The 23,760-nt window shown below is 42.3% G+C and overlaps 1 protein-coding gene across 3 annotated transcripts in view; it reads right to left on the bottom strand.

Annotated features, from left to right (window-relative positions):
• Positions 1–23,760, bottom strand: part of RNF144B (ring finger protein 144B) — a 93,329-nt gene that overhangs the window by 24,966 nt on the left and 44,603 nt on the right. For 2 of the 3 annotated variants that reach the window (XM_032114521.1, XM_032114512.1), the window contains exon 2: positions 8,116–8,304. The exons of the other annotated variant lie outside the window; for it this stretch is intronic. In XM_032114521.1, coding sequence (XP_031970412.1) covers positions 8,116–8,280 — 165 coding nt within the window. In that variant the 5' untranslated portion in view covers positions 8,281–8,304. The remainder of the gene's footprint in view (positions 1–8,115; positions 8,305–23,760) is intronic. 3 annotated transcript variants of the gene reach the window in all.

A 23,760-nucleotide genomic window follows, 5' to 3' on the forward strand; every position in this document is an offset into this window, starting at 1 on the left:
GGAATGGACAAACTAGTAATAGAAAAGATTCCTTCTTCAGTAATAAACAGAAGTGTTTTCCGTGGTCAGCTTCAAGCCCCAGAAAGAAAATTCTGTTCAAGCTGTTCATTGATTTTTCATTTCAACACTTCTGCATGCTGCTCTAACTTCAACTTATTTTTCCCCCCAAGTATATCGTACAGAGGGGATTTTTAATGTACTGACCAAGAAAAATATGTCTGTTTGGAAATGTATTTACTCTGCAAAGAGATCATAACAGTTCTGCATTTTAACATAAAAATGAGTTCAAAGTATAACTTCAGTCTTATGTTGCTAGGTAATGATGTGACAAAGGTACTACATACCTTTCACTGTGAAATCTGAAGCTTCTATTCAAATCCACTTTCAGATAATTTATGTATCAAAGACAAAAGATGGATCTCAATCATTCCTACATACTGCTTTTCAAGTACCCAGACATGTTCCATTACCTTGCTCCTCTCCCACCTGCTTACAGTTCTTCAGCTCCCAAAATGCAGTCTCATTAGTTTGGATGCAAAAGCATAAAAGAAACCCCATATGTGATATGGCAAAACTGAACAGGTACCTTTATTAAGAAACATGGAGGGATGGCTAGGAAGAAGAAAGAAATGGAAAACACTGGCATTTTTTCCTGTTGAATGCCACAGATATTGCTGCCAGCCACTCTGTAGCAGTTGGTACAGGATAACTAAGGGTATTTGTCTTTAATTCAATTATGGAAAGGTAAAGAATAGATCTGCAGTATTTCCCAGACAGTACTAGGCCATGATCTCTATTAAATGTGAAAACGCACAAAATGATTGAAGGCATCTTGCCAAAACAAGAAGGTCTTTCCTTCTAACATATAACTTGAAGACAATTTCCATTAAAAAAAAAAAAAAAAAAAACAACAGAAAAATTCAGGTCTCCCTCTTAAAATCCACAGGAATTATTTAAATTGTTAAATCTCCCTTCCAGATTTGTCCACAAAACTGTATTTGTTTGGGGTTTGGGTTTTGTTTAGCCTTAGCTTTTTTACAGACTCCAGATTTGACGGAGGGATGTGGAAATACTGTATATGGAGAGGATACTTAACTTTTCAGTTGACATTCCAGAGTGTCTCATGATTCAGAACAGATGAATAGATAGGCATTCAGTTTTTATTTTAGTTCTGGGCCATGGTTATGTACTTTTTATTCGGTAAAACAACATTCATTTATTTCTTATGTTCTAGAAATGTTACCTGTCCTTCGGTGCATACACAATCTAGTATTACTAATTTCAGTGTGACAGTTCACGTCAGAACCTACATTTAACCACCTGATCTACCCAGTATCTAAATCAACCGTGTACTAAGATAAATACACCCCCCCAGACAGTACTCATAGTGCTTATGGCAGATCAATATAATGTTTAATAATATCTTCATCATTGCCACGACATCTGCACTTCAGTGTGTTCAATCTCCAAAAGGGATCAGTCACTTTCAATATGTGGTACTCAAACTCCTGCAGTCTCTCAAGTATCTCTCAGCAGGTCTTAAAACTAGATTAAACAAGTGTATTGGCAATCAGCTTGAAGGCATTTGCACTTCAGTTGGAAAAAAAAGTGAGGTTTTTCCAATTAAAGGAAGTTTTTAGAAACTACACCACAAAAACAGTAATTTCTTAATTTGCTACAGATAAACTTATAATAGGCACGGTTTCAAGTGAGAAACAAAATTCCAATGAAATATGCATAATGCCCAGTCTCTGTTTTAACTGCTAAGGACCAGATACAGTGGTACATGAATGTATAGAAGATCAAATGGATAGAAGATCAGGCCACATAAGAGCCTTATCAGGAAAGACGCTTGAAAGGAAGTGAAAAAATGCCCCTGTAGCTTCAAAGAACATACAGTCAGCTCATGGCTCAGTATAAGGGAAGGAAAAACATCTCTGACAAGCATTTTATTTTGTCACGACCAAGTGAAAAAACACCAAGCAACCATGACAATGGACCAGAACATAATTGCCTCCTCTTGGTCGACGAGCGTATTTTTTATGGGATCTTTCAAATGTACCTGAAAAATACACTGCCATCAGCTTTGTTCCAAAATATCTACCAGTGGTGCTAAATTCTGCTCAGAAGCACGGTCTGAAACTCATGGCCCAACACATCCTGGCAGCCGTTCATAAAAATCATGAAAGGCTCCTGGTAATCGTTGCCATGTGGTACCACCAAACAAAAAAGGACCAGAGAACAGGACCAGAGAAATTCACCCTTCACAAAATGTAACCAGCTGCAAATATAATTTCTCTTGCCAAGAATCCATGTCAGGCCAAACCTGGCCTTACCAACGGCTACAAAACAGACATGACCATAAGGCTTATGTCCCAGTCTGGCTCAGTTACTGTGGCACTTTGAGGCACTGACAACTTACTTCACATTGACTTCTTCACTGGTTAAATGCAGATAACACCAACTTCATTGATGCAATGCTGTCATTAAAACATTCGTTCCCTCTTCCTCCCCTGTCTTCCCTTGACCACCATCCAGAGACTGCCACCTCTAGTGACTTCAGAAACATGCAGTCCCCTCTTCCTGAATACTAGTATCCATCAAAAGGCAATCTGTGCTCTTTTGGTATCCCAACTCTGCCTCTGGTGTTACTCTGCACAGAAATACATGCAAGAAGATCTTAAACCATCTAAATTACTACAGACGTGCTCTGTGTTCAGTGCCAATATTAGCAGGTGTAGGAATTCTCAACTTGAAAACAGAATTATTCTGAAACATTTCAAATGTCGAGCTGGGAAAAAAAGAATCCCAAACGTCAACACTTCCAAATGGAAAACAATCTGAGGTGAGCTTTATATAAGTAAGTGGGGCATTGCAGCACAAGGTATATTTAGGAAGAGGAGAAGGTAGTGAGTGTTCTGGTGCAGCCGTGAGAAGGTTTCTCCTAGGATGGGGAGAAAAGGAGGAAAAAGAGGAGAACAAACCCCTTCTTGAAAATTAGCACAAAGAAACAGATGCAATACTAAAACCCAGTGTTGGCTAGATGATGGCAAATCCAAATATTCCCTTACTCATAAGTTTTACTAAGTATTATTTCAGTGGATTATTCATATACATTTGCTTCACTTAGCAGGTATCCCATTCTTTTTGCCATCTGCCTCTACCTAGTCCTTCATCTACTCAGTCTCCTCTGCTCTCAGACTTTTCTGCTCATGTTTTTTTACTGAAGACCCTTCACATTAATTTTTCCAGTTTTTCAGTGCTCCCCTCCACAAACAATCTGAAACTTCACAGCACTAAGAGCAAAATGTTACTATTCAGCCACCCAAAGGAGGCAGGACAATGCACAGCTGTTCTTAAGATTAAGGAAAGCAAAGGAGCCTCAGAGTGCCCTGTTGATGAAGTACCAACAGAGAAACTGCTATTTCTGTTAAGAGTTTCTTCTTCTCCTCTAGTAAAAGCAGCTGGCAGCAGCCTCTTTCTGAGGCTGAAGCCCCTCAAGGCCCAGGCAGGCAGCTGCCCACAGCACCATGCTGTCCACTGCAGCAAAGGAGCCTTTTTAGCCCAATGTCTAGCCCTAGCCTTGCTGTCACACATAGCTAAAAGTGAGGCAGAAAATCTTGTTCTCCAATTGCCTTTGGAACACCTCCAACTTGTAAGAGCACAAGACAGCACAGAAGCTACCCAGTCTTACATGCTGACTTCTCCTTTTAAGGCTGCATGAAGTTTAATCTCATTTGGACTGCATTGTGTGCATCAAAATAACAAACAGGTAGATCATCGTGGTATTTGTTTAGCACATTTTGTAACCCAGTTGCCTCATACACTTCTCAGAAGTACAAGACTCAACAAAGAATTTGCTTGGGGAAAAAAAAAAAAAGGGGTGAATCGTGCTAATTCTGCATAAACCTGTGCCAACAGTACAGAATAACATACTCGAAAGCATCTTCTGTTTCCAGTTTGTTACATGTTGTCTTTGGCATCTCAAACCCTGTGCCAGTAAACAAAATAGATGAACATAAGCTGCTGCTTGACATAAATAGCAGCAATCCCATTTATTGCTCACCTGTCACTGGGGCTCTGAAATTCCTAGGAGGACGGGAGGAAGGACAAAACCAGAAAGAATTGGTTTGCAGAGAAAAGCCAACCCTGGGTTTTTTACTGACCCCTAAGACCACGTTTTGGCAACAGCACAGGTTCCCTTCTGTCACCACTGCCACCAAGGCAATCTTATCACACCTGCTAAAACCTCACATCCATGACTGCATACAGGCTACAGACTGACACCAAGTCTTTCATAGGGCCCTTGTTACTCCCAGTGTTACTGCTAGTCCTGCACTCCTCACTAGCACTTCCAAAGGGTAGTTTATGCTGTGCCAGACACCAGGGCATTTCTAGCTAAGGGGATGCAAGATGCACGTGATCACATCATTCACTGTCTCCCCCTGCTGCTTTCCCAGTTTCAGCCATGTTTTGAAAAGGTAGGAGTCTCCTAGATGCACACTTTCCAGACAGTCTAATGAGCACCAAAGCCTGGGCAACACCCAGTGCGCAGTGCAAAGGCAAAGCAGGGAGGGTGGCCTGTCCATTCCTGGCACTGCCCCACCAGAGCACACCTGAGTCTTACCTGAGTGAGGCACGGAGGGAGGAAGCGAGGATTTAGGAAATTTTATTAGAGATAAGTATAATATTCTAAGTATTATTCTGTAAGTGGATCAATCAAGATGTAATTAATATTTGTCTGCTTTGGACCCAGATACACTAAAGTGCACTAAAATACTGTATCTTTTAGCACCATTATGGTGTGGTCAGACACAGTGTATAATTATTTCACATACATATGTGAAAATACCATGACCACCACGAGGGCAAAAACCTGAGTAGTTGCACATCCAAGGAACAAAAAATTGCAACAAAAGGTAAACCTAAGGGACTGCTGATAAGAAGGACATCCCCCCTTCAAAACAAGGAACAAGATGAGCAGTATGAGGAACAGATGAGACCCCCTCCCCTTTTGGAAATGGGACAACTACTGTAAAATTATGCAGCTTGAGCAGTACTGAAGCTGAATATCCGTATGTAAAAGTGTGCACCATGGCATGGTACTCTGCAAAGGTTTTATAGATACAGGAAATAAACTGAATAATGTAAAGTGCAGTCCTCTAAAACTTTCGCAGATATATTTTATCTCACATCCCTGCCCAACCATCTTCAGAGATCAGTCTTTCATTCAAAACTAATATACATCCAAACACATTGAAACCAAGTCATTAGGTACACTACAGCCATTTCCAAGTTCTTGGGATGTGTAAATGTGTGCTTTATCTCACACTGCAGTGGAGTCTTATGCCAAGTGCAACAAATGTGGAAAAATACAAGGCTGATGTCTCTTCAGACCTGATCGGGCTACCAAGTAAGATGACAAGTATGTTCTGCAAGCCATCTGCTTTTTCTGCTCAGAACAGAGAGAGTAAAAATGTGTACAGTTATTTGAAAAACTCCTGCCCTACTAGCAACATTCCACCAAAATGCAAACATGCACATTCTAAAGCACAGTTTACTTACTTTGGCTAGAACACAGCTTTTATGGGATATATTGTTTATTGCAAGAGTTTCTAAGCTGAAAAAAATCGCTGTACACCATTCTAAGTAGTTTGAATGCCTTGGTTTTACAGGCTACAAATGGAAAGGAAATACATCCTCACCCCCACAGATATCTAAATAGTAACAATTTCCAATTATTTCCACAGCCATAAATGCCGTAGTGAAAAACAATCATACTTGCAGCACCATTGTTACAGTTAGGAGGGGAAAAAAAAGACCTCACATGTAATAGAACAAAAAATTAACAAAAGCAATGGTTTCAGCTTATTGGATCAGAATCTATTATATCCATGTCAACCCCTTTTCTATTTCAAATTTAATACTACTCTTGGATCTATAAAATTACCCATAGTGATAGAAGAATAAGCTATACAAGCTGAGAGCATTGCTAGCTGAAAAACTAATAGGGGCTCAATCCCATAGCTCACAGTGGGTATTCTTACCCCAACATCTTTCTTAAGTGCAGTGTGAAGGTATCTAGATGTCCTGGCATGGGTGAGAGGAAATTTAGGGCATGGCACACCAGTACAGCTGCTGCAGGCTGTGCCCCGAGCAATCCCCCATGCAAGTCCCAGCACTCCGTGTCAAGCTGCTCCTGACATGGCTTTTTGGAGGCTGCCCAAAAGTGCAACTCATATGGCCTCCCAGAAACTGCTTTGGCTTCAAGACAGAAAGCCATGGAGTCAGGTTAAAAGTTTCCAGAGCCCTATTTCTTATAGGATGCAAGATCTACATGTCGGAGCATGCATCAGCTCAGACACATCCATCGGAGGATGTTTGGACACAGACAACAGTCAAAGGCTGGACTTGGAGCATAAGCACAACTGAGACATATTACGCCCACTGAAATAAATAGAGCATGTCTAAAGGCTTCTCCCAGCTGCATTCGGGCTCACTCGTGGCTGGCTCTTGGTTCACACAAAGCCAGAGAAGTTTGCACAGGTGCCAAATCACCGTGACTGCACTCTCCATGTCGCTGTCACAGCACAGGAGCACCAAGTTCACAGTGGATGTTCTTCCTGGCGCTGGCCAAGTAAGAGGTGTATGGATGTGGTGGCAGCTGTGGCACCAACGGGGGGGGACAGCAACATCCCCAGCCATCAGTGACCCCTTTGGCCAGTGTTCTGGAGGAGTGTAGAGTCCTGGCACAGTCCTCAGCAGCCCACCCTTCCCTAAGGGTTACTCTGCCCAGCTAACACTGAGGTTAATGTACTATTAATGCTACTAAATCAGAGACACTGAGCTCTTGGATAGGAGTGGCATGGGACCACGGTGAAAGTATCAACTTTTCCAATTTTATTTTTTTGTATTTATAGCAGTATCTTTACACCTACCTTTTAGGTATATGCTCTTAAAACTTGTTACAAACTAAAATACAGAAATGTTTTGTGCAAGTCAGTATGGAAAACAAACTTCATGAAGTTCAGGTTGAAATGCATATTAATCAATCTTATCCTAGTTTCTTGAAACTCAACACCTAGATCCTCATCCTGTTTAAGCTACCCTGAATTCAGCATAAGTGAAAATATTCTCACCCTAGCTGGCTTCACAAATACCAAATTTCTTCCACGAATTCAAAGAATCAAGGGTAAAACTTAAACATACTTGCTTGATGCTTATCCAGAATTTGTTTTTAAAAAATAAAACTAAGTACATTTATTCTAGAGTAAAAAAAACAAAAAACCACCCCCCCCCCCCCCGTAAAAACCCCAAAACAAAACGAGCAAACAAATGAAAAACAAGCAACAACAAAACACCACACCAACATCCTCCAGTGAATTCTGACCTGTTTCCAAAATCCATTAGTCAGGTACATCAAAGGCACTACCACCAGAGAAACTAGGTCCATTTTTCCCATGCTGACAAAGACACCAGAAGAGTACTACTATCTGCAGGGCTTTTATCGGCTCATTCAAACTCTGCCTCCATCATTTCCACCAGCTTTATTTGATCTGAATTTGCAGGCCAGAAAGTCTTTACTGACAACTATAAGCAATGCATGACCTGGGCAACATCTCTGCAGCACAGAGGCAAAAGTTCAACAGGCCAAGGTTCATTTTTGTTTAGGTTTTCTGATTGCCCTTAGAAGTTATATAAAAGACTTTAAAGGTCTCTGAGAACTCAGAAAAGGATAGCAGGGAAACAAAAGCTCACAGCTATCCTATGATGTTTCAAAATTTTGCTTCAGAAAAAAGTAAATACTGAGATTGCATGCAGACTGTGTATGTTCTCCAACACTCCTACACTGCATCTTTTCCCCCTTTATTACTGGGTGTTACTATTACTTGCTATGGGAACGTATGTTAGAGTTACAAATTATCAAAAGCAAAATGACAAGAGAAATCTTTTAAATAAGGCAAGACAGGCTAACACCAAATGCTCTTTAGAAAAGCATCTTGTGTCAACATAGGTAACACATGCTTCTTGTACAAGACAAGCAATCCCATCTCACAGTTCTGTCCATCTTCCATTACGCTGCTTCTGTAATGTAAAGGCACTGACAGATCTTACCGCTGTACAAAAGATGCAGCTGCATTCCTGTAGAGTGGTCATCTTATCCAGGGAATATTCACAGAGACATAGCTTGCAAGTGAGGAGAGGCTCCAGAGCTAACTCTCCAACTTCTGACTCGTCTGCTGTCATGGTGTGAGGACAAGCCTTCCCAGCAGAGCCCATTCAGTCATTAATGGTCCACTCAGCCTGAAAATATAAATCGGCAGCTGAAACATTGCTCAAGCCATGCAGTCACTTCCACTGCTCTGAGAATTTACATCTCAGATCCATAAAAGTACCTGTGCACCCAAATGTACTGCTCAACACCTTGGGGCCGGTCTCAACTTCAGGCCATTCAAAATTTACAGAGAGCACACCTCCTCAAAAGACCTGAACTGGCTGGGTTCTCTGAAAACATTCACCTTGCTGGCACAAAGCACCTCAGCCAGGCTGCTTGACATCAAAATAAAGGACAAAACCAAACAAACACAAAACAAAACTCACACAGATGGGGCATTATATATATATATATCACTCTGCCTTTTCGAATAGGTTTCAGATTCATACTCCTCCCACCCAAATGGGATCTTTCAGTCTTCATTGCACCCACACAGCTCCAGTGAGTGTCTCCACTCCCACTTTCTATTCCAGTTGGTGGCTTGGGAACTCCCCTAGGCAGTGCAAGACAAGAACAGATTCTAGGCAAGCACTTCAAACATTTAGTCTGTAATGTAGGTGGTGGGTACCATGAACTCCACCTTCTCCATGAGTTGTCACTAAGATAGTGAGCTGGCACTCCATTGCAAGAGGGGTGGTGAAGGCATCTAAACCCAAAGGGCTTCAGATTGCATGTGTTACTTCATGCAGGGCTGGAGCTTAAAACTAAATTAGTAAGAGCATTTCATGTGCAGTCCTCTTCCTTGCATTGCCTTAATGATGCCAGAAAGTAGCTTTTGTGCATCCCACTTCCTGGCATCCAGCTCTTCTATTTATTTCATAGGCCCCTGAGGCATCTACCTGATGTTTGTGAACCAAGAACTAAGTGCACTAGCACTTCGACAGGGAGATGCTCAGCAGAGCCATGTTTTCACTACACACAGCAGTGCTTGGGGATGAAACTTCTATTCTTTGATGAGCAGCAAATGGAAATATCATGCTTGCATGTAATGCTTTCTGGCCTAAGCATTTGAAAACACTGCACCATAATCATAAAAAATCTCAAGACCCTCCTTCTTACACAGTAAAGACACTGAAAAGGAATTAAAGAGAAAATCCTTGTGCTTAAGCTGAAACAATGGAAATCCGTTTTGCAGATTTTACTCGCCTCAGCACAGACAGTGGAGTTCATTACAGTATTTAAGGCACAGGAAAATCTATCCCCACCTCTAAGAAACTTGGCCCAACTTCCACAGACCTCCTTCTGAATACACTTTGCTGATGGCAACACCTTCACGAATATTTTACAAGCAGAAGCCTGATAACCAGCTGTGCACAGCTGCTTGCAGCAGCTCCAAGAGTGCAGCTCTAGTAAATCTGAAGAGCATGCATCACAAATGAAGGCTGCATGAACATGAAACTAATCAAGACCAATTCAGGTGCCTGTCAGATCTAACATCTCATGAGGCAAACCAGAGCCTTGAGCCCTTTGGTCCACTTCTGCTAGCCTCCCCTGCAGTCCTGAGCACCCTCTGGGCAGGGCTGTCAGGTCACATTTGGCAGCATGACCCTGCTGCCATTCTGTGGCTCCCAGAGTGGCCAAGGCAGCTGCAGACAGTCAATGCATATGTGACATGCTGACTTGCAGTACCTGCTGAATTCCTCTCTAGGGGGAGAATGATGGGGCTCTTGGAGTTTGTGGAACCTTTCCCTGCAGCTCCCACCTCATAACCTGACTCCCAGCTGAGCCCATCCTCAGGCTTGTCCCCTAAGCTTCATGCCCTATGCTCCCACAATCTGCAGGAAGACATATTCTCTTCAAAAGCCACAAAATCACAAGAAATCTGGGAGCACACTTACCCTTTTTTAATTTTTATACTTTGCAGTTTCCTAGCCTTGCTTGTCAGAGAAGCCATCAGATTTGTACCTTGGAATGTCTCTCTTGTAAGCACATGGTTTTAAGAGATACGAGAGTCATGGCCAAGATTCTGGCAACCAAATTCCTGACCACAAATCCAAAGCAAACTATCTTTTTATGGCTTGCTATCACTAGTTTAAAACATATGCTATTCCCACATATTCTTGTTGCAGTCCTGGGACCTGCTACTATGATGCCCTTCACAATTTGCTCCATACAGCTGCAGAGCTGGAGCTCCAGCATGGCCAGAAGCCTCAGAAGGAAGCCTCTCTCTGAGTCAGGAACTGCAATAATTTTCTATAATTACTGCAGCAGGGTGGGGGGGAACACTGAGTCACTGGAAATGCTATGGCAGATCAAGAACTACCTGTTATTTAAACCTACACGCTAGACGTTATCTCAGTATTTAGGGGAGTTGTAACACATTTACTCAGGTTGCTTTTCAACAGCAGCCGTGTCTGTACAGGTGAGCTACTCACTCTGACTCTGCACTAATCTGAAATGTCTTCATTTATACAATAAAAGGCAGCAATGTTAAAAGGAGGGATGCACAAAAGAACACGTAGGAATATTTCGGGATGTGGGAACAGATATAAAATGGATACAGCTATTTCAAAAGTCAGTGTTCTTCTTATAACTAAAAGGGTTGTGACCCTGCACGCAGGCCGCACTAAGCAGCCATAGGAAGATTCAGGTGTATGATTGAGGTTTAGGGCTAGGGGATAATTTTAGATGGTCTAAATCCAGCACTCAGTGTGACAGTGACGAGCAGACTCCTGATACACGGCTCTTCACTAGTAGCAACCTAATGCCACAGTGTGCTGGCTGTAGGGACTCATTATGATATCCCATTGTCACTGATGATAACCCTTGTCCCCGAAGACTGTAGGTTAAATTCAGTTTTGCTCCCTGTCCCACCACACATTTGCCATTCCCTCACACCAGTATGCCAGAGCACAGCTGAGGTTCTCCCTAAAACAGGCAGAGCACCCTGTGGAAATCTCCAGCAAACAACACCAAGCTAGCCTGGCAGATCAGAGGATCTACCCCCAGACAGCCCAGGCTGGCTCACCTCACCGCAGCCTCATTAAATCCATCGGAGTTCATCAAACGAAGCAAACAGGATCAGAGGACATGGAGGCAGCTCCATGTCTTGCCTGCTCAGCCCTTAAAGGAAACACTGTGGGTACCAGGACGAGCACTCCTTCCACGCTCCCTGAGAGGCCAGCTTGTCCACAAGCAGCTCACCAGGTCAGGCTGGCACAGGCAAAGCCATCCTGTTAGCACTGAACACCTGCCTGTCAAAGGGAGAGCAGACACGGCCTGCTTGGCCAGCTCCTTTTCCCAGAGCAACCCAACCCACTGGTCCTTCCATCTGCCCATCAGAACTGGGACTTCTGTTACTCCTGCCAGGGGACACATGCCAGGGGAAGAGCTCAGGGCTATGGAGAAGGGTAGCCCCATCCAACTGCAGCTGGGCTCTGAAATCAGGTCTGCAGGGGAGGTTCATTCTCATCATCATCAGATCAGATGACAGAATCAATGGGGAAAGACACATCTTCCTCCAGTTCTCAGCCTCTACTCCTCCTGTTCTTCCCCAACGCTTCAAAATGCATTGTCCTCTCACAAGCTTTCCAACTATCTCCTCAACTTTACCAGCCTGGCAGAACTCACTTTTCCAGGTGCTGCAGGGAAGCCATGAAGTTCTACCTCAGCTGCTCTGAATTTTTATGGCTTTCACTTTGCTACGCTTATCCCACAGACTGTCATTAGTTAATTACACATTCATCAGTCCTCTTTACAGAGGATTAAAATTCCTATTGTAATTACAAGTGAGTTGCCAATAGGTTAGCCTGAAAATAAAGCATCTTGGATGTATGTGTCGTGCAGGGGAAGAGGGAGTCACTGAAGAATGAGTTAGTAACAAAGAGGAAAAGACCATTCCAAATTTGGTTATATGTAGAAAAGTGATCAGAAATTAAAGTAAATGGAAGGTTTCTGAAAAACAATGGACCCTCATACAAATAAAATACATTATTAAGCATTAAAATCTCCCCTTTCATGCTCATAAACACAAATAACCTGTTTAGGAAAGCATCCCAAACAAAGCATGAAATGTGTCACCAAAACTGTAGTGCAGCACCTTAACTCTGCAAAAAAACTTCCACTGAACAGGCTCCATGAGATGTTGTGGAATACAGATGAATACATCTCAAGGGCATTCTAATCCAGAGAAATGTATTAGTCTGAATCCTGCACCAGCATGAATCATGGCAAGGAAGAGTCAGACTGGCCCCGGTACGCGTAAACACTCAGGAACTCTAAAGACCCACTTTTTTTGCCTACTTCTACCAGTCACGTACATGCACACACACGCATATCGTACTCCTTTCACGTTGCACAGGATTTCCAGGAAATTGGACATCTTTCCTCAAATTGTATGCTGCTCATCTCATAAGGAGACTCATACTTCCCTGGCTCTGACCCTGATGGTGCTGATGCCAAAGGATAAGGCAGGACCAGAAGGTCTGAACCAATGTGAGTGAGCTATGGAGGGTCAGCCCCATGGGGTGTAAACTGCACAGTCACCAGGACCACAGCTCGCCAAGCACTCAGACCCGTCACCGGTTCCATTTCACTCATCTGCCTGGCGACACTTTCGCTTTGTCTCTGGGAGGTGACAAAGCTTTGTGCTTTCCTGTAGCACTGGAACATCTCAACACTACCCGTAAGCAAGAAAACATTAGTGTGTGCTCAAGGCAGAAAGGGTAAGTACAAGAAGAAACACTAACATGAAAGCATGGAGATTTTGAGTGAAATATGAAAAACAGAACACAAGCACTGCAGGAAGGAATGCAGAACTTGTCTGCCTTCAGGGCCTCCTGACACCACACTGTCTGATGTCTAGCCTTGAAAATGACTTCCTAACAGCAAGTATCTGCAATGCCTGCTTCTAGGCAGGTACCCATTGCAAATCCTGGCATTAGCGTCCTGAAGTGGAAACTACTAACTCTCTGTGATGGGAGTGAGAGAGCACCTTCGTGGGTGTGTGGCACACAGCCAAGGTCAAGCCACCGCAGCTCAACAGAGGTGTAAAAAATCGATGCAACCTAGGGCTGAAACTTTCCCTGTAAGCACAAATTTTAAGGTAACATCCTTGTTACAGTCACACAAAGGTTCACTTGAGTCTGCCCAGCTGCCTCAAACCATGACTACTACCAAAGAACAGAAGTTACTCTGTATATGGGATAGAGCAAACAAGCCAGGCAGTCTCCTGAGCTGCAACATCAGAAGGACATTGTCAGTGCGCCTGCAACCGACTCACTGTATTTAGCTAAAAAAGGTGTGTCTGGATGTGACTTTCACCACTTAGAAACATCACACACAATCATTAAAGCCTCCTGTGCTGAAGCTGGAGGAGAATGAATGGAGCGTGTTCAGCTCCACAAGTTATCCTTTCATTTTTCACATGCTGCATCCAACTGCAACAACACACCTCTTGCAGAAGCTACTTCAAGTTGTGTGAAATTCTGCTGAAGTTAGTCAGGCTCTATGCTTTTATCTACAATTAGAGTTTAAAGGAAGCCAATAAATGCACAAATACAGGACACATTGCTCCAGGAAACATTAATGGAACAAAAAGGGTCCTTAATGTGTTTTTCCCCATGTGATGGCATGTCCATCCTGTGGGCAGGGTGAGACCTGAGAGGCCCCTCTGCCCCAGTACACCCTAAGCTTGCCATAAACCAGCACCCAGGCATGTGAACTTGCATACACATGGTGAGATTGAAAAGAAGTATAAGGATACATGTGGGTCTAACACCAAGCACAGCACTTCTCCCTTTTACAAAAAAAAAAAAAAAAAAAGACATTTAGTATTAAAACAAACTCACAGCACATGTGCTACACTCTTATTTAGTGTACCAGGTATTTCCTAAACTTTCTTGGAGAAACATTTGCAAGCACTGCAAGTAATTCTTTCTCACGCCCTAAAGATTTTTCAAATACTTCACCCATTACGAAATTACTTCAGTGCTATACAAAAACCTGGTCTGACATTGTCCACTCATGATTCTGCTGTAGAAAAAGAAAACTACTTGAAAAATACAAGTGTTCAAAAACAATGCTAAAAATCAGGCCCTTGGGGAAAAAGAGCAATTACAGAAAGATTTTAAAAATATAACAAAGTGGTACTAAGATAATGGGGTCAAATTACAAGATATAAACTGAGCTATGAAATTAGGACACGTGAAGACAGCTGTCAGAAATCCACACTTCTATCAGTTTCAGCAAAATGCCATCATTACCAGTTTTGGCTGCAAGTCCTTAGCTGTTCCAACTCTCTCAAGATAATGTTGTTCAAAATTCATTTCTAAGACAGCTTTTTTAAACTCAGCAGCTCTGCTCAGAGGATTAGTCCGAACCAAGTGCACTAGAGCTTCTGTGGTCTCACAGACAGATCACTAACCACGGTGCATTCATTTCTCCTTATGATATGCACTGCCTACAAAGAGCTACCTATCCAGTCCATACAGCATCACTTATCAGGCAGGGATTCAGTTAGGCTGCAAAACATATGATTAAAGCTTCAATTTTAAAAAGCCTTCATCTTCAAGAACAAATTTTAATCATATGTTTAAGTGCTCCTGTGTATCAAAGCCTGAATGTTCTGCTTTATTGCAATGAGATTATTAAGTTAAACAAGTACTTAGATTTTTCTGAAATCATGGTCTCAAAAAAAGCAACCAGATCCACAAATAGAAGGTCTCATTTTAAATACATTTTTTAATATATTCTGAATTACTGTATTACATCTAAGCCTTAAAACAGCAAGCACTTGATTACATGGAGAACCCATTTCTGGATTACCATAATATGCTACCAAGCTGAAGCATTAGAGCGAATAAAAGCATTTCAATATCTGTTCTCTTTGAGCAAGGCTTAAGAAAAGTCAGGTGTATAATATTTCATGACAGCTTTCTGCACTGTAAAATTTTTATTGTCAGAAGACTTGTTTAAAGAACAAGCAGCCTAAATAAATGTGCTGTCTGGTACATGAGAACACACCGAAGGCAATTTCTCTCACTTGTTTTCATTGGAATGCCTGGGAAAAAAACCCAAAACTTTGAGCTGCTGTTCAAGAAGCAGTAGCTATATGGAGTATTTTCGTATCATGCTAGCAACCAAAAAATAAATATATCAAATACTTTTAAAGGAATGCAGTGAGTGAAAAGCTTCTTGCACAAAAAAAATGTCAAGGAACTGACCATAGTAATTCAGAATATCATCTAGATTTCTGCCAGGAACTTTTATACCAGTACTTTAGGATGCTTAAGATACACGTTGAACAACTTCCCAAATATCACATGCACCCAATCATTCCAAAACATTCTAATAAACCAAAACACCACTAGTTCACACATGTATCAGTCTCCACAAGTCTTTGAGAGTTCACTTGTCAGGTAACTTCTCTACTGTACTGTAATACTGTGAGGTATGAGTAACTTTGAGAATTGAGAACACCAGCTCTTCACAGTAATTTCTTGTGACCCAAAGTCAATATGGCCTCAAGGAGGTGGGGTTTTTTGCAAGAAGACCATGGATATTAACTGAATATAGCAAATCTTTTTTTTTTTTTTTCTGAAACAGATGTGACTCTGCAGTTGTGGGAACCCTTTCTGTATTTCCTTGCAATACTTTTTGAGAACAAGCAAGAGGAAAAAAAGTGGGTTTTTTCCCCCCTTCCACTCTTATAAAGCAGGGGAATCCAAGAACAGGGAATCTAGGAGCTAATGGTGAAATTAATGCTGCTACTCCCAGCTGAAGGGAGCTAGGAAAGGCACTTTTGGATCACTTAAAGATAAAAACATGTAAACTAAAAGAGAAATAACTCAGCCTGTTACTAAACTGAAATGCATAATCAAAACATGGTATTTGACTCTTTTCAATACTGACAGGAGCCATGCAATACTCATTGAATCCATGAGGATGGGAGCAAGCCATTCTGCATGGGATGAGGTCAGACCATATCACAGAAGCCACCACTTTCACTCAGTTCTGTGCTTGAAACTAGGACACATCAAAGTTCAGGACACAGCTCTATCAACACTGGCAGGCTGGAGAGACACAGTTTCCTCCACCAGATCTATTGGATGTGAGTCCTGGGCAGGCCTGTGGGCTTCAATCTTGGGGGGATCCAGATGTATCAAGCTTATTGTGCCTGAGCAGTGGGATGGTGCTGGCTGCAGGCACAGGCTTAGGGTGACACGTCTGGTCCTGCAGGAGGTCAACAGCAGGATTCTCCTAAGGTTTTATGTTCATCCTGGTCACTGAGTTCAGCAAAGCTGATCAGCACAAAATGCAGTGAAACAAAGTGCAGTCAGACAAGAGAACTAGAATGTTTTGGCATCAAACATTTCCAAAACATATTCAAACAACAAAATTATACCAAGTGGAATTCCAAGTACTGGTTACCAGGTCTAAGATTAAAATCTAAAGCTTTTCTAAATAACATCCTCTGTTCTTAATGACACTGTGCAATGTATGCTAATGCTAAACTACAAGGAATTTCCACCCAAACTAGTTTGGTGCACTTCAGTTTTAACATCCTGTTGACAAGAGGTAATATACCACTACTAAATAAAAGCACGTTCTTCAAAATGACAAATGATAGATCTTCCTCTCTGACCACGTGGAGGCTTTTGGTAACTGTGGCATTTACTAAGTAAAATGAATTGAGCTTTTGGGAGGTCAAATGGGTTGATAACTTGGCTAGCTGTCTCTGCTGAAACAGGAATAGGAAGTCAGATGTAACAATTTGCCCTTGACACAGAAAAAATGTTTATTTTTGTTAATCGGATAACAAAACCTTGGGATACGCTAAATCCCTGAGCTGGAATGTTTACAGTTTAGATAGGGTGTGTTCAGAAGACATGTGCAACACTGGCCTGTTCTAACATCAAGGATTTTTAGGAGATATTTGTAAACACACATTGTTAAAGTGAAAGCAGTGGAAAACAATGGAAAAGCAGGGGAAAACAGAGGAACCAGCTTCATGTGATGGGTTCATAGTTTGCACTCCTCTTCTAACAAGAAACTAATTGGGCTCTCGGGGTCCCCCGGCTGGAGACTGCCAAAGCTGGGTCTGGAGCAAGCAGCGTCCTGACTGCAAGGCAAGCAGGTCAAAGCAAATAGAGACATGACACAAAGCCAGGCCTCCAAAGGGCCAGCAAGAAACTTTGTGGCATCAAGAGAAGCATGCCAAGTTTGCCAGAAGCGAAGGAACAACTCAGCTGACAGAAACAATGAAATCTCCACTGTGATCCTCCACTGAATTCTGCAATATGTACCGAAAGCCATCTACTGAAAAACAAAATTAACATGTGTTTATTTTCAGAAGGGGTGATCTGAGAATTTTTTTTCAGTGCTTGCAATAAGGTAATACCTTTAACATCTGTCATTTCATTTTGTCGAGCCACAGAAAGCACAAACTTGCAAGAATATGGTCCTGCAGACTTTTTTCACTGCAAGCATTGAAAAGCACTTTTAACTATTTTAGATTTACATCAACAGAAATTGCAGAATAAGTTGACTTTCCTTTGATAACAATTTTTGTGTGACTGCTCAGTGAGCAATACTAATACATATAATATTTTAATCTGCCCCTATCTAATCTTACAGTCATATACACAGCTCTTATTACAGAATAACTATGTTATTCGAGGTAACCAAAATAAAACAAAACATTGAAAACTGCCCTTGATCCACATACATCTCAATGACTTAGAAACCTTACCCAGTGGTAACTTTCAAGTCTTAGCTCCAAGGACAGGCAGTGAATCAAAGACTGGGAGTCAAACCTGAGGATTAGACCTTGGGGAAGTCACTATCTCTAACATAAGCCTTTGCCATTAAGAAAACAACATGAATAGCTACTGACTGTGCTGAAATTTGGCAAGAAACAACAGCAGAAGTTTGGACCTGGACATGAGGCTGTTTTGAAACTAAAAGCATTTACTGAAGTGACTACTACTACTGCTTTTCACGACTAGTAATTAAACTAGTCGGAGTGTATCCCTAAACCATTTTTCTGCCAGCTCCTCAATGAGCCCTTCCAAAGACAACTGGAGACGAGGAAAGGACAAGTTCTAGCTCTGGCCAGATCTGCAGAGGTAAAAAAGAGAAGTAAACTCCAGTAACAATCCCCTGACAGAGCATCTCTCTGTTTGTACTCTCAATGTTCACGTTTCATCTCCCTCTTTCCCAGCCCATGCATGGGAAAAGGTAAGAGCCCAGCATGCTGGGAGAGAGATCCTGGGAGGAATTCTGCTGCAGGCAATTCCTTCCATATTGCCTACTGCTCCAGTGTGGAGGAGGACACGTGCCCAGGCTTTCAATTTGGGGCACCTCTAACCTCTGATAGGCATCATGTACATGCTACTGAACAGAAGCTGCAAACTATGCTGGAACAGCAAAGATACCTTCAACTACTATTAGTCTTACACTCTTGACTAACAGCCATGTATTTTTAAAACAACTGTATATTCCCACTTCTATAAATAAACACTTGTAACAGATGTGATCTATTTTGCTCTGCACTTTATTAGCAGTGTAAGACAAATATAACATTTTCTTAAACTTGAGTTAAAAAGCTGTTTGACTGATGACACTGTCTATCACACAACACAGTATTGTCTCACTGCTGCCCTGCCCCCTCCCACCCTATTTTCCACATCTCCCTTCTGTCTCTGTGTTTCAAGCTCCAAGCATTCACAAGAAGATTTCTGCCTGTACTGGGCTGAGCACAGGGAAGAGTTAGTTTCTCAGGGGCTCGATGCAACTACTTAGAAATCCAGATGTTAGTATAAGATATGTAATAAGCCAGAGGTGTCCATCAAACGCAGTCAGAGGCTTGCATTCATCATTCCCTCACTTCAGTTCCAAATTTCAACCTTCATTACAGAAATAATTCCAAGCGAGAACAGCAACCTGTAAACATATGAGGTTTCAGCCTCAAGCGCCTCAGCATCTGGTAACAACTGGCTAGTCTCTACATGATCTTATCCACGAAGTCAAAGTACTGCCAATGGGAGTGTTTCCACTGGAGCATTTTTCAACGGACCTGTGCATTATGTGTGCAAAGATAAGCAATTGGGAGCTTATCTTGGAAAGAAGCTGCCCCACCTCCCAAACTCTCAGAAGAATGAGTATGTAGAACAGAGCACTGAAAGAACTCATACACTCATTATATTACAGGATGACAGTTTTACAGAAACCTTTCTAGACACCTTTCTGCCAGCTAGTCTTTTAATTATGACCATGACAATAAATGCCCATAGGCAAAACAGGCATTTTGTCCTCATTGTGGCAGAATTTGGGAAAAGACAAGAATTCTTGACTTTTTCTCTACTCTTCACAAGTGTATGTTTCCTTAATTTGTTGGTCCATCCTCCCAAAATGTGGTAAGCAAAGTTAACAAGGGGATTGAAATTGCTCAAGCCATGCACACTGCTTGGGTATTTTGCAACAAAAACATTGACCAATCCAAAAAATACATGTCCTTATAGCAGTATTGTCTAAATTAAGCACATGTATGTGGCTTCCACTTCACTCCAGGCAAAGGGCATGACTGCCTTTCCCACAAATCCTCTGTGGAGACAGTGATGAAGAATCCCCAGCACTGAAACCATCAGTGCAACCGTGGAGAGGTCAAGAGGGTGCAAGATTGCATCTTCTCCATTGTGCAAAACTTCAGCAAGCAAGTTATTGCTGGCCTTGTGGATGTTAGGTTAGCCCTAAAATGGGTAAACCCCATGGGGAGGAGTTCCAGGATCAGTGGTTGGCAGAGCGCCCGCTGCTGTAAGAAATGTTCCAGGGAGTGCAATGGTAAACAGCCCACAGGATCAGCTCGATTTCCCCACGACTACAGCTTCGTAACCTTCTTTTTTTTTGAAAGGGGCGAGGGGGGGGGTGGTAAAACTGGCTTTTTTCCCTTCATCATCTCCCCACCTCCATCAGAATGCTTCAAAAATTAATCACAGGCAGAACACATGAACTCTCCCATCTACTGCTCAGACAAAACCAGTGCCAGCCTGCGTGTCACTGATTCTACTTAATTCTGGAATTTTCTTTGCATGCAAATGATTAGCCTGGATACTAGTTGTCATGAAATGTGTTTTTCCTTCTATGTACATAGGAGTTTAAGAGCGTGCAATTTTGAATTATTTGCAGCTATATATACATGTGCAAAGAATTCTCCCCTATGCCACAGCAACATTCAGTACATAAAAGTGCAAGCAGAGGTAGCCTCAAAGGAATCCTGCCAGTCCCTGAAAACAGACACAGCTTTTTTGTTCCAATGATTTTTCCTTTTTGCAAATATATAGAGCAAATAAATGTTTTCAGATCTGCAAGTTTAATTCCTGTCTGTCTATCTGAAAATACAACCGTTTGTATAACCAAACATGAATATCATCAAAGCTTCTGTTGGATACCCAGACAACGTCCACTCCTTGAGTAATGAGTTGTGTCTTATACTTTCCGTCCTCTCCTCATTTTTACAACAAAGCAAAAGGCAGAAAAGCTTGCAACAGACACAAATACTGAGACAAATACAGTCTCAATTAAAGGGCAGAGGCATGAGCATGACAGTAAAACAGTAGTTTTTTCCTTCTAATAAAAAGTGATTCTGTATTCTGTCTCCTAACCAGCATCTGGACAAACTAGAGAACGAGGTCCATAAGAACTAAATGGTTCAAGTCCAAGTGCAAAGTGCTGCACCTGGGTCAGGGTAGTCCCAGACACGTGTACAGAATACGAGAAGAATTCATCGACAGCAGCCCTGCCAAGAAGGACTTGAGGGTTCTTGTGGATGAAAACCTGGACATGAGCCAACAGCATCAGTGCTTGCAGTCCAGAATGCCAACCACACCCTGGGCTGCACCTAAAGCAAAGTGGGCAGCAGATCAAAGGAGGTGGTTCTGCCCCTCTACTCTGCTCTTATGAGACCCCACCTGGAGTTCTGAATCCAGCCCTGGGGTCCTCAGCACAGGAAGTATACAGACCTGTTTGAGCAGGTCTAGAAAAGGGCCACAAAGATGATCAGAGGGCTGAAACAACTCTCCTCCAAAGACAGGCTAAGAGAGCTGGGATTTTTCCACCTGGAGAGGGGAAGACTCCAGGAACAACATCAGTGTGGCATTCCAGTACCTAAAGAGAGTCTATAAAAAAAGGGAAAGTAATTTTTACACAGGCAGATAGTGACAGAACAAGGGGAATGGTTTTAAACTAGAAGAAGGGAGATTTACATTAGGAGCTAGGAATAACAAATTGTTTTCTCAGAGGGGTAGTGAGGCACTGGAACAGATCGCCTAGAGAAGCTGTGGAAGGCCAGGTTGGATAGGACTATGAACAACCTGGTCCAGTGGAAGGTGTCCCTGGCCATGGCAGGTAGGTTGGAACTAGGTGGTCTTTAAGCTCCCTTCCAACCCAAGCTGTTCCATGATTCTATGACCTCTCCTTGCAACAAAAAGCATGTATAAGAAGTACCCATGACGGCTGTGTCTACAACAAGCTCAGGAAGTACACAGGAAGAAACAGAAGATTTGTTCTAGTGTGCACGAACCCAGAAGCCAGATTCCCACATCCCAAATCACTGTGCCTGGGGCTGGCTGGCTTTGGGACTCCAGAGATACTGATTTGCTCAGAAACCCAACAAGCAAGGGAGCTTGTAGGTCCCATATCTGAGTTAGTCCAAACTCCACCAAAGCTGGAGCTGTACTTGCAGGAACCAAGGACACTCAAAGAAGAAGGTAAACTGGTGACCTTTCTAACTATGTATTATGGATTCTCTCTTGCGAGCTGAGCAGATTCCCCTAAAAGTACAGAAAAAAAACCCCCAGATCTTGGGCAACTCATGACATTTTTTCATTATTATAATAGAATGAAAGAAACCAGAAATGGGGAACACATACGTCATTATGCACAAGTTTCAACACATATGAAGAGATCTAGGAAACTCCAAAAACAGAGTGGTTTTTTACATAGCTACTTTTTTTATTTGACAGTGTGGTTGCAATGCAGTTAACCTAGTTATGCTCTCATGCCTAGAAATTTCTACTTGGCACCTCTGTTCCTCCCGGAAGACTACAAGCTGGAAAAGTCCTACTTCAGCAGGAAGGGAAGGATGAGGACCTTTGTAATTTGAGATACTATCTTTTTTTTTTCTTTTTTTGTCTTTTTTTTGTGTTTTAGTATCTCCTTGCAGTGACCTACTTTATGAATGTAAAGCCCATTCAGTTCCCACTGAGCCGAAACCATTTAGAAGACACAGAACAATTACTGAACACTATTTTCTTACTGATCAGCAAAAAGTTATTTGGCACAAGCATCTCTGTAAATGTTTGTCCAAGACTAGGTAAATTTGCAGTGTTCGATGGCCCTCAGACCTGTGCTTCTGTCAAGTGAGAAGGCTCATAGTCTAGCACTGGAGCCCAGCTGTGCTTCAACAGAAATACAGAATGCTGGAGGCTGAGCTTAATATCATTGCTGTCTTTCCCTTCGGATCTGTTCTTTCTTGTTTTGTTCAATGTTTCCCTTTGCAAACCAAAAGAAGATTAATTTTCAAATGGAATGAATGTTAAGGGCAAAGAAGAGAATTTGTGAAGTGCATTATATCGGGCTCTGCTTTGGCACAGAGAAACGCAAGGAAGAGGAGGGAACTGTACCCACCTCTGGGCAAGCACCCAGAGGAAAAGCACAGCTCCAGAATCAGGCTCACGAAGCTGAAGGCAATATCTGCTTTAGGATGTGCAAGGAGGTCTGATGGACTCAGTTCACAGCAACACTGGCAGCCTGCCACAGTATTTTGTTCACGTGTGCCTGAGATATCCATGGGCCCAGAGCTGTAATTATGGTCTCAGATATCACAGTACTACTAGCCCAGGAGATATTTATGGATCTGATATGTACAACCTACAGGCACTGTGAAGTTTCAGACACATTCAAGAAAACTCCCCACTCAACAAGAGGGACAGCAAGTCTATAGCAGTTCTTTCGAGCTACATCAAAGCAACACACTCCACTGGGTCTCACCACTAAAAGTCACTGAAAGGTCTGGACAGGGTGAACTGCAGGCACAGGGCTCAGGCTCACACCACCGATATTATCAGAGGCATACTAATGAGCTGCAAACCAGGTTAAGCATTAGCACTGCTTGTTTCCCTATGGAGTGACTTGCTGCTTCTCACTTGCTGCATTTTAAAGTAACAATAATAATATGGACAAGTACATTCTTTCCTCCACCAGAAGGGAAAGGGCAGACAACCACTTCTACACTATTTGTTTCTACAAAGCTTATGAAGCATTTAGAGAACAGAGTGCAATCCAAGAACCTACCTAGAGAGAAAAACTCCATATTGTTTGCTATTTATATTGATAACTTCTGCCCCAAAGCACAGAAACAAAATCACCAAAATGTCACATCTGCAGGAAAGATCATGACCACCAGCAAGGTGCACGCAGAATACACTTCAGCATGGGGAACAGAAACTTTACCAGGTTGCCAAATGTTAGTTCTACATGAAGCCTGG

Source organism: Corvus moneduloides, chromosome 1 (assembly GCF_009650955.1).
Source record: "Corvus moneduloides isolate bCorMon1 chromosome 1, bCorMon1.pri, whole genome shotgun sequence".
Classification (NCBI taxonomy): Eukaryota; Metazoa; Chordata; class Aves; order Passeriformes; family Corvidae; genus Corvus; species Corvus moneduloides.